The sequence below is a fragment of the Nelumbo lutea genome, chromosome 1 (assembly GCF_056320005.1).
Source record: "Nelumbo lutea isolate HS-2025 chromosome 1, American lotus-T2T, whole genome shotgun sequence".
Taxonomy (NCBI): Eukaryota; Viridiplantae; Streptophyta; class Magnoliopsida; order Proteales; family Nelumbonaceae; genus Nelumbo; species Nelumbo lutea.
The window spans coordinates 79,766,119-79,777,522 of NC_142684.1; the positions used below are offsets into that span (position 1 = coordinate 79,766,119).

At 41.1% G+C, this 11,404-nt stretch overlaps 2 protein-coding genes across 2 annotated transcripts; both read left to right on the forward strand.

Moving 5' to 3' along the window:
* Positions 1-1,902: 1,902 nt before the first annotated feature.
* LOC148875626 (G-type lectin S-receptor-like serine/threonine-protein kinase At4g27290) lies at positions 1,903-5,715 on the forward strand. Its single transcript, XM_088964475.1, has 7 exons — positions 1,903-3,248; positions 3,796-3,915; positions 4,173-4,312; positions 4,481-4,691; positions 4,777-5,014; positions 5,097-5,247; positions 5,345-5,715. Exons 1-7 carry the CDS (start codon positions 1,973-1,975, stop codon positions 5,651-5,653), a joined length of 2,445 nt encoding a protein of 814 aa, XP_088820601.1. The 5' UTR covers positions 1,903-1,972; the 3' UTR covers positions 5,654-5,715.
* A 4,345-nt stretch (positions 5,716-10,060) lies between these two features.
* LOC148875627 (uncharacterized) lies at positions 10,061-10,456 on the forward strand. The gene has a single exon (XM_088965098.1). It carries the CDS (start codon positions 10,061-10,063, stop codon positions 10,454-10,456), a length of 396 nt encoding a protein of 131 aa, XP_088821224.1.
* The last annotated feature ends 948 nt before the right edge of the window (positions 10,457-11,404 follow it).

The following is an 11,404-nucleotide window of genomic DNA, read 5'->3' on the forward strand; positions in this document are numbered from 1 at the left end:
CTTTGTTTCAACAACCAGCTCCACTCGCCAGTTCCCCGCCTGCATGAAACTTCTCTCCATTTTTCGGCTTGCAAGGAACTCCCCTCAGTGCTTCAACATCTACCACAGAAGAAAAATAAGCCTATCTATCCATATTTTGTGTTGAAGCTTCATCCAGCTTGTTATTAAAGCCCTCAATTCAGCATCATATGGGTTAATAGCCCTGCTGGGATTTCCTTCACAAATAATTTTTCGGCCTCGTGCTTGTTGGAGGATGAAAACTTATCCTGAAACCTGAATTGCCTGTAGACGGGTCATAAGATCATCCATCAATTTGTAATGAATTAAAACCATTTGGTATACCTTCTTCCCTTTCCAATACCATAGCTAGAAATGGTTCTTGGCTGAGATACACTACTAGATGAATAGGATTTCCATTTAGCTAGTGATGATGTCCATGGATGTAATTTGCATTTGTTCATGATAAGCTTCTTGTTCCTTGCTTCCCAGATGAGGTAGAACAACATAAATCCTCTTCTAAAAGTGCAGAGTGCTTCCTGTTATTTGGGGAGTTGTAGTGATAGTTGAAGAAACCATTAATGGAGGAGAATTTTCTGGTGGAAGGATTGTGCGATAATTTTTTTTTTTAGTTGATCCCTACTTGTGCCTCGAGCCAGACTGCTTTCGAGAAAGAACATTGAAGGTGCATGGATTCTACCTCATTGCTGCAGAAAATGCAACCCAGTTCGATCTATCTGTGGCAGCCATTTCTTACATTTGTCTTTTGTAAGTATTCCATCCCTTAATATTTTCCAAATAAATAATAGGAATCTGTATGGCCCCCTTCTAATAACCTTATATCCCGAGATTGATAATCGATTGACGAAATGAAATTGTCCCCATGGGCCTCATTCAAAAATTGATGAAAGAAAACACGGTACACATTAGTTTACTTTGACATCTGTCGTGTATTAGGTTGGTCTGCATTAATTATTATTATTATTATTTTTTTTTGTATACGAATCTACGAGATGATCCGCTGATGGTGGACCGGTTGAAAGGATTTCTGACTCGTTGTAGCGCAGTTCCAAGTCCATCCATGCAAATACATTATTAAAATCTTAAGGTCAAGAAGAAGAAGAGGTCCGAGGATAGAGTAGAAGGGTCTCCAGCCTCCTTTGCAGAAAAAAAAAGGGTTAAATAATCCTTTTAAATATGAAAAATGGGTAGGTACCCACTATAATTGAAATCATATTGTTTCCCACAAAATATTTACAAAGTCAGCCCATTACCATATCTTTTATTATTCACAAAACAAGTTTAATTTAATTAGTTTAAAGTCCATCACAAAGGCTGTCAAAAAACTTTCAATCTCTTTAAATTGCAGGTACACTCAAACATAAATTGTGGATCGAAACAAGATATGCAAATCATAAAATTGATTGTCCTATGGGATTATTATGTAGATATAGATAGTATTACTGGCTTCTCGATCTAGAATTTCTACATGGGAGCGTGCAATAGGAGTTTATTCATTTTTGCTTTCTCATGTGAATTCTCACTTCTTTTGTTTATTAAACGATGTGATGGCGTTGTCACTTGTCAACCAGCAACGGTCATCGAAGGGAAGAAGATTAAAGTCATGGATCTTTTAGTTTTGTGGATGGACCGTCATCTTCTCCTATTATTTTCTTTTCTCTTGTCAACATCGTTAGTTGAGAGTTTTTACTTATTTTTAAGTAAAAGGAAGTTTATTTTTCATGGTATAAATGAAAAAAAAAAGAAGAGAAATATAAAAGAAAACATCCGGTTATGATGCAAACCCCTGAAAACTAAATAATTGGTTCTGGAATGGCACGGTTCATAATAATAAGTCAAGAGTACTCTTTCATGTTCATTTTAATGATTTTTGAACTATATGGTTATTTAATTTAAATTTTTAGTTTCAACCTTCATATGAACAAACTTGTTCGCTGTTTGAGAACGAGGATCAATGGAGTTGAAGGGCCTTCCCTTGTTAATATTTTGCTACAGTGTTCTTTGTTTCCTGTCAAACATCTCGATAGCAGTCGACACCATGGCTCTAAACCAAACTATTACAGGTGATCAAACCCTTGTTTCCGCAGGCCAAACCTTTGAACTTGGATTCTTCACTCCCGGCAATTCCAGGAACTGTTACTTGGGGATATGGTACAAGAACATCCCTCTTCCTACAATAGTTTGGGTCGCAAACAGAGACAACCCACTTACAGATTCCTCCGGAGCTCTAAAGATCGGAGATGATGGAAATCTTGTACTCCTCAACAAGACAGGGAGCATTTTATGGTCCTCGATTTCGTCCAGAGAAGCCAAGATCCCAATTGCACGGCTCTTAGACTCTGGAAATCTTGTTCTAAGAGATGAGAGTGGTGATGATTCAGAAAGCTTTCTATGGCAGAGCTTTGATTATCCGTCCGATACATTGATGCCAGGAATGAAGTTTGGATTGAACTTTAAAACCGGCCATAGCTGGTACTTGACATCCTGGAAGGCTGTAGAGGACCCTTCCACGGGAGATTTCACTTACAAACTAGATATTCGTGGTCTTCCTCAGCTACTCCTACGCAAGGGTGGAGAGTCAGAAGATGTTCAATATCGAAGTGGGCCATGGGATGGGGTTCGATTTGGTGGTGGCTTTATGAGGAAAAACTCGGTTTTCAATCCCATCTTCGTCTTTGATGCGGAGGAAGTGTATTATGCGTTCGAGAACAATGACAAATCAGCTATAACGAGGTTTGTGGTGAATCAGTCTGGGTCGCTTCAGTATCTTACATGGAACGATAGGCGGCAAGAATGGGTTGATATAATAATGTTGCAGAAGGACAACTGTGACAATTATGGGCTGTGTGGTGGTTTTGGTATCTGCAACATCAATGATTCACCAGTCTGCGAGTGCCTGAAGGGGTTCACACCCAAAGTACCACAAGATTATAATGCTCTGGATTGGTCCGATGGGTGTGTTCCAAAATCACCATCATCAGATTGCAAAATGGGAGAGGGATTCTACAAGTTTCAAGGATTGAAATTGCCAGATGCATCGCAAATTTTGGGGAACATGAGTATGAGCTCTGAGGACTGCGAGATGGTATGCTTAAATAACTGCTCTTGCAAGGCTTATTCTATTACAGAAAACAGTGGCTGTGTGGTCTGGTCTGATGTTCTGATTGATATTAGACAGTATGTTGAAGGTGGACATGACCTCTATGTTCGGCTTGCGGCTTCGGAACTAGGTAATTATTCTTGTGCTTTTATTCCCTTTAAGTGGTTGAGCTGCAGTCATTTTTTTGCCTGTTAGTTCGCCAGGTCAAGGCCTTGTCAGGGTTAGCCGTGGAATGAATGATGTCCTTGAGCGGTTGTCTAAGCATCCCATCTCAAGATGGAATTAATCTGTTTCGGCCAGGCCTAGCTCAGTACTATATAAAGAGTATATTTCATGCTGCATGGGACTGATTTTTATGACTAACTGATATATTGAACTCCTATCCCGTTTATGAAACAAAATTCTTTACACTTTCTGTACCTGGTGATGTGGCCATGCATGTCTGGAAATTTCCATGGTCAGGCATGGATGGAATTATTTCCTTGATGGGTTGGTTAAATATCACTGTGCTAACCTGTCACGGTGTGAGATTATTCTGTTCTTTTCAGGCCTAGTTTGGTATATGCAGGACAGGATTGAAGCTAGGACTGAATCACAACCAAATGATAATTAAACTCATTTACTGCTTCTGAAACAAAATGATCTTACACTTTTTAATTTGGTGATGTTGACTGTAGATTCCAATAACAAGAAGCAAGTGGTGATCATAATTAGCCTTTCAGCAATTTCCACTGTGCTTGTCATTGGTTCCATTGGTTGGTGCATCATATGGAACAGAAAGAGAGCATTCAGAAGAGGTCAGTATCATATGACTCACTACTTCAACCCAGACAATTTCTTTTTCCTTCTTGAAGAAGGCAAAGTGCATTAGTTTGCTTCTATTGTATATTGCTACAAATTGAAACACTGAGCATTGTTAACATTTCTTAGGCCATGATAATTGAATGTTGACTGCAGCTGAATGCTAATGTACTTGAAAGTGACTTAGAGATGTTTGGTTACATTGATTTATCCCTCTGATTCATCTATCCAATTATATTTTTCTAATTAACAGATAGAGACTTGCACATTCAAGAGAATCCAGAGGAAGACCTAGAGTTACCATTGTTTGATTTGGATACAATTAGAGATGCCACTAAGAATTTCTCTTTCACAACAATTATTGGAAAGGGTGGTTTTGGTCCTGTTTACAAGGTAAAGTCCCCATGATTGTATTTAACCATTTTTTTCCAGCTCCTAAGAGTTTAAGAACTTTTTCATTTTCTCTTTTTCTTCCTAAACTATTAGATCGAGCTCCCACCAAACAGTCATACACTGTTAGGGGGGAAATTATTTTGACTTTCTCTACATGATCATTTGCAGGGTGAGCTACCAACAGGACAAGAGATAGCAGTGAAGAGGCTTTCACGGGATTCTGGACAAGGACTAAAGGAGTTTAAGAATGAAGTCATTTTAATTGCCAAGCTTCAGCACCGAAATCTCGTTAGGCTTTTAGGTTGTTGCATTGAAGGGCAAGAAAGGATGCTAATCTATGAGTACATGCCAAACAAAAGTTTAGACACTTTTATTTTTGGTCTGGCCCTCCCATCCTTTCCTATATCATACTCTATCTTGATGAAATAATGGCCCCAATTTAACTTGACTCATAATTGACCCAGGTCAAAGAAAAAGTACATCACTTGATTGGGCAAAGCGCTTTGACATTATTGTAGGCATCGCCCGAGGACTTCTTTATCTTCATAGAGATTCACGATTGAGAATCATCCACAGGGATCTTAAAGCCAGCAACATATTATTGGACATTGAAATGAATCCAAAAATATCAGATTTTGGCTTAGCAAGAATATTTGGAGGAGATCAAATTCAAGAAAATACAAAGAGAGTGATGGGAACCTAGTAAGTTCTGCAAGACTGAGTTTGCTCATTTGGTATCATTGTCCAAAATTTATAGCTTTAACTTTTTCCCTATGATCTGTAGTGGTTATATGCCTCCAGAGTATGCAATAGATGGGCTCTTTTCAGTGAAATCAGATGTGTTTAGCTTTGGTGTTATTGTGTTAGAGATAATAAGTGGCAAGAAGAACAGAGGATTTTATCATCCAGACCATGACCTGAACTTGTTGGGACATGTGAGTGTAGATTGTTGATTTTATTTCTAATCAGTTTCCACTTTTCGTCCAATTACCAATGATGTCCATGATGTTAAATGGTTTGCAATCTTTTCAGACGTGGATTCTGTGGAATGAAGACAGGGCGTTGGAGCTAGTGGATCCTTTGATGGAGAGACCATTTTCATTACCTGAAATGTTAAGATGTATTCAAGTGGGTCTCTTGTGTGTGCAGCAACGACCAGAGGATAGGCCGACCATGTCCTCTGTAGTATTAATGTTGGATAGTGAAACTACAATTTTGGCCCAACCTAGACGGCCCGGATTTTATACAGAAAGATTTCCAACTGAAAATGATTTATCTTCAACTGGGAAGAAAAATTTTACTTCGAATGAAGTGACTATAACATTGACCGATGGTCGATAAAAAGTTTCTATGTAGGTAATCTTTCCTCTATCAAATGCATAAAGTTATTTCAAGTTGCTCTTTCACACTGTTTATGCATTAAATAGAGAATGGGGTTCGGTATAGTGGTGGATCAATTGGGAACAAATTTACAAAAGTATGATCCTTGAAGAACGCAAGGCAAGTTGCTCCAAAGACTATCGTTGCATGGCTTACACTAATCCAACGATTGGAGGCGGTAGCCATTAAATAAATAAATAAATAAAGGGCAAAAATGTTTGGGCCTTGGGACATGGAGTGCATATATACCGTGGTACAAATCTAGTGGTTCAAACGATACCTCAAAGATAGGATTGGCTGAACACAATATATGGTTGTTTAGCATGCTCTGAAACCAATTATTACACTCTGGGCCCATAATCATTTGATCTCTTACTTCAATTTATGGCTAGTGCCATATTACAAAGAAAAAACAAGGGTAAAATATAAAAACCTCACTTTAACAAAAATCTATCCTATAGTAAAAGAAAAAAAAAAACTGCAATTAACTCACTAATGTCTTTGATTCATTACATAATTTAAAATATTAGATTTGCCCTCCAAACTTCATTCTACACGATGAGTTTACAAAGTAAAATTATTTGTCTTTTCAATTTGACCTATGGAAACTTTTTATTTAAAAGTTTTTTTTGGGTATTTTAATAAAATTTCATATTAGTTAATAGGTATAAGGGTAAAATGGGTATTTTCAAAAAACTATGCATTAGGCCAACGTTTTCCATATGTGATAATGATAAAAGAGAGGTAAGCATCTGGGTTATGGTTGAGCTGGCTCTTGACACCATGTGGATGCCCTATTCTCTCGGCTACGTTAACGTTGCATCATCTCTATAGCCCAGCTTGATTCTACGACTATGTCAGCATCGCATCATCTTTGTGGTTCCACCTTATCCCTTCAGCCAAGTCGGCACCACGTCATGAGGATAAGCACGACTAAGACAAGAGAGTGGATGGGGACAACTCCAATGAGGATTACGCCTTATCCGAAAGACCTCGGCAGCTAACCTCATCCCAACAACCCCGGAAGCCTTATCCAATCAGGACACGGACTTTCGGCTATAAAAGGTATCTCTCACTCAAGGTAAAGGAGGGAACTCTTAACTCCCAGACCATTACTCTACTCAGACCAGCACTGCTCTCTAGCTGCTTGGCTTGACCACCTACCTTCTTCAATTGACTTGAGCATCGAAGTATCTACCCGAGGATAATTCCTCGGTCCTCTGACTTCTTTCTTTGTTTCAATCTCATTGTGTGGCTTCATCCTTCTACCTTGGTTCCACCCAACTATCAAGGATTCTCTAACTATAACCTCAGTTCTTGCACCACCTAGGGTCGAGCAGCATCAGATTGGCACCGTCTTCGGAAAACGCACAAAAAGTCTTTCATGAAACCCTTTCTTTACCGTGCAATCAAGAACCGATTAAGATGAGAAACAACTCTAAAAGATCGACGAGCCAATCCCCCTCTCGAGGATCCCGTTCTCATCGTAGCCCTCCACCCCATAAAACCCAACAACCTCAGCAAGCCAAGGTCGACCCCGTCCAGTTCCAAGCAATCGCTGAGGTCTATGGCACCGCCCACTCAGACCGTCCCCCCTCCTGCTCCGACGAGTACTAAGGCTGATCCTCGCCATGAGGACTCCAAAATGCACCAGTCAAACAAGGATGTGGCGTGGCTTGAGCAAGAAAAACGAGATGTTTCAAGAAGATCGAGCTCATCCACCTAGTCCCACAAGTGTGACTGATATGTGTGCAAATTACACATAAAATTCTGGTGTTTATGCATGGTTTTTGTGCTGATTTGTGTAAAGTTTTACTCTAATTCAACTTAATTTCAGGAATTTGTCCAAGGAGACCAGCTTAGAGAAAAGAAAGCACAAAACCAAGAAAAATGAACCAAATTGGAGGTAATTCAGCCCAGCTGGAACAAAAGCCTAGCTGAGAGATCAAATGAAGGCCACTCGGCCCATGAAGCCCATGCTGCACTCTTTGGGAGAACCCAAAGAAATAGCCCAGCCCCAGCCCTCCAAGGGAGCCTATTCAGCCTAGCAAGGAGGAGTTCCATTTGTAACTCAAGAGCAGCCCAAAGAAGATTCAAGAGAGGCTAAGGGCGGCAACTTCTAGAAGATTCAAGAGAGGCTAAGGGTGGCAACTTCTAGAAGAGAGAGGAAGCTGAAGGAAAAACTATATAAAGAGAAATCTTGGAGGGAAAATGGGGTTCAATAGCTTGTGATTCAAAAACCTTGGGATTCGAAGACCTGAATTCAAACTCTCCTTGGTTGGTTCAAACACTTGGGGGAGAAAACTCCTCTGTTCAAATTCTTGGAGGGAGAAGACAGAGAGAGGTGCAAGAGAGGAGAAAGGATATTCAAGCAACTTCAAGAGAAGAAGAAGCTGAATTCAAATTTGGGAGAAGAATCCATTGGAGGAGATCAATCTAGGTTGTCTTTTTCCTTGAATTCTGCGCCATTGGTAATTGAAATCAGCTAAATTCTCCATTAATTTTTCTTTCTTGTTGTAATTGAAGCATGATTTCTATAATTTCAAATCTGTAATTAGCTTTCTAAGTTTATTTCAATAGATTAGATGCAATCTTGAGGTTTCTTGATTAGGAATTTGACTGTAGAACTACTAGCCGAACTGTTGTTTTGTAATTTCATATTTGTAATTTCAGATCTTGATTTTGTAATGTCTGAATTGCTTGAGAAAGAATTTAGACAATCTTAATTCTGGCCAAACTGTTCTTGATTCTTGGAAGTTCTAGAGTGCTTAATCCTTGATAGAGATATAAGAATCATCACTCATGCATAGAGTGAACATGTGCTTGAGAGAGGTTGCTCATTGCCTTGGGGTTTCACCAAACCAAGGCTAAATCCTAATCTACTCGAGTGGCATAGAGAACTAATTGCTGAATCAATTATGTGCATATTTAGCTTGTCTTCTCAACTTGCGTACAAGGTGTTTGATCTAATTTCTTAGAGATAGTTTGTTAGCTAGGAATTCAGTTTTAGGTTTAGATATACAATTCAGCTTATCAGATAATAGAAGGTTGATATATTACTAGTAGTTGATGCATAAGTCCTCATGGGAAACGATACTCTATTCATCACTCTATTACTTGTGCGGCTAGTGCACTTGCTAGTGTAGCAAATACGCATCAGTGACAACCGTAACAAAACCCACTAGTCTACTCGGATTCTAGCCAAAGAGGCTCATAAAATGGAAGCCACACCTGCCGATCTCCATTGCTGAGTCCAGTTCGATCAAGAACCACCCAGCATGGCCCAAGAAGGAGAGAGCCACACAAGCTACAACTCCAGACAACATAGATGCAGAGATCCGAGAACTCCAACAACCCCTGACCATGTTGGAGCATAGTCAAGCCGAGAGAAGTGTGGCATCTCCCATAGTCTAGCCCGTGCAGCCAAGCAGTCAGCCTGCCAAGGAACTGCCCTTCATCCAAGAGGTCATGGCAACCCTTAAAGGTTTGGCCCTGACATGGTACTCATCCTTTCCCCTACACTCCATAGCATCATGGGAGTAGCTGGAGAGCTAGTTTTTGGCACAATTCACAGTAGGTCAAAAACATTGGAAGATTTCGACAAGCCTCATGCAAGTGCGACAAGGGAAAGGGGAGTCCCTCTAAAACTACCTAGCAAGGTTCAACACCAAGGCGCTACAAGTCCGGTACAAGGTTCAACACCGAGGCACTACAAGTTTGGCACTTGAACTAGTCGGTAGCCGTCACAACCATCTAGCAGGGTCTACGACCTTCTCCATTCAATTTCTCCATCTCGAAGAACCCTCCTCAGACCATAGCCGCACTGATGAGCACAAACACAAACACAACTAAAAGACGAAGAAGAGCGACCTGACAAAAAAAGAAGGGATACCAAGGATCACAAGACAGAGAGGGCGAACCAGGACCACAAGAGGTAGGATTGCCGATCCGATCGTAGACCGAGGACACCTCCACCGACCTACAACAACTTCACGCCACTGAATATGCCGCGGTTTGAGGTTCTGATGTAGATCCGTGATTGTAAATATGTTCCATGGCCCGAGAAGATGAAGACCCAAGGCAACAAGAGGAACCACGACAAGTATTGCAAGTTCCATAAAGACTACAACCACAACATGAACAATAGCTATGATTTACGTAACCACATCGAGAAGCTAATCAAGTGTAGGTACCTCAGTGGATTCATCGACAAAGATGAGAAGCCAGTACAGGAAAAACTGCACCTAGGAAACAAACCACCACCTCGGGCTCCCACAACCAGTGTCATTGTCGTGATATCAAGAGGGATCACCACCAAAGAAGAAAGAAGCTCAGACCGCAAAAAGTATGTGCGTCTACTCGAGATCGATGACAGAGGATAAAAGAAAAGATGCAAGACTCGATCACCTTCACAGAGAACAACCTCTAAGGGTCCAAACCACACATGATGATGCCTTGGTGATCACATCCGAGGTGGCCAACTTCGAACTACAACGCATCCTAGTCGACACAGGCAGCTCAGTAGATGTCCTCTTTGAAGATGCACTCGACAAGCTCAGCATAGACAGAAACTGCCTCGTCCTTGTCAACACTCCCCTGATGGGCTTCTCTGAGGAGTCCCTTATGCCAACCGGGAGGATCACTCTCCCTCTTCTGATCGAGGATGGTGACATCACCGCAACGTCTATTGTTGATTTCATTGTCGTCCGTTGCCCATCATCGTACAACGCCATCTTCAGTCGGCCGACTTTGAATGCTCTATAGGTCTCGGTCTCCACGTTCCACCTTGCGATGAAATTTCCAACCCAGTACGTTGTGGGAGTAGCGCGTGGAGACCAGAAGGCTGCATGGCAATGCTACTTGACCTCCTATTGAGGACCATGCCCTACTATAGAAACAATAATAATCAAAAGCATAGATTTGTGGGATGACGTAAGAACACAATGCGACCAACTCGTCGAGAACCTCGTCAAGGTGCCACTCTCCAAAGAAGACCCCAAAAAGATAGTCTAGGCCGGCTCTCTTGGGAGATCATCTTCGGGATGAGTTAGTACAACTAATGGGGGGCCACGCCGACATGTTCGCTTGGTCGGCGACAGATCTACTGGGGATCGACCCCAAGGTCATCACCCACTGCTTGAATGTCGACCCATGCTACTGACCAATCAACCAAAAGAAGAGATTCACCACAAAACAGTGGGAGATGATCGCCGACGAAGTCCAAAAGTAGCTCGACGCTGGCTTCATCCGAGAAGTAAAGTATCTGGGTTGGCTAGCCAACATGGTAATGGTGAAGAAGGAAAATGGAAAGTGGAGGATTTGCATTGACTTCACCAACCTAAATAAAGCATGTCCCAATGATAGCTTTTCCCTGCCGAGGATTGATAACTTTACATTTTGATGCCTTATGAGCATCAATTTAGGGGCATTTTCGACCTTAGAATAGTCAGCATGTGCCCCTTTTCCCAGTTAAATGCAATGTTGTGGACTCTAAGGGTCTCTGTGCAAATTCTAGGGAAAACTAGGAAGTTTTCATGGTTGAAATGTAGATTTTGGGAAGTTTGTGTGATGTCCAGCTGAGAGAGGGGGTGTTATTGTGAAAAACTAAATAAAGCATGTCCCAAGGACATCTTTTCCTTGCCGATGATTGATAACTCTACATTTTGATGCCTCAAGGGTAACAATTTAGGGGCATTTTCGACCTTAGAATAG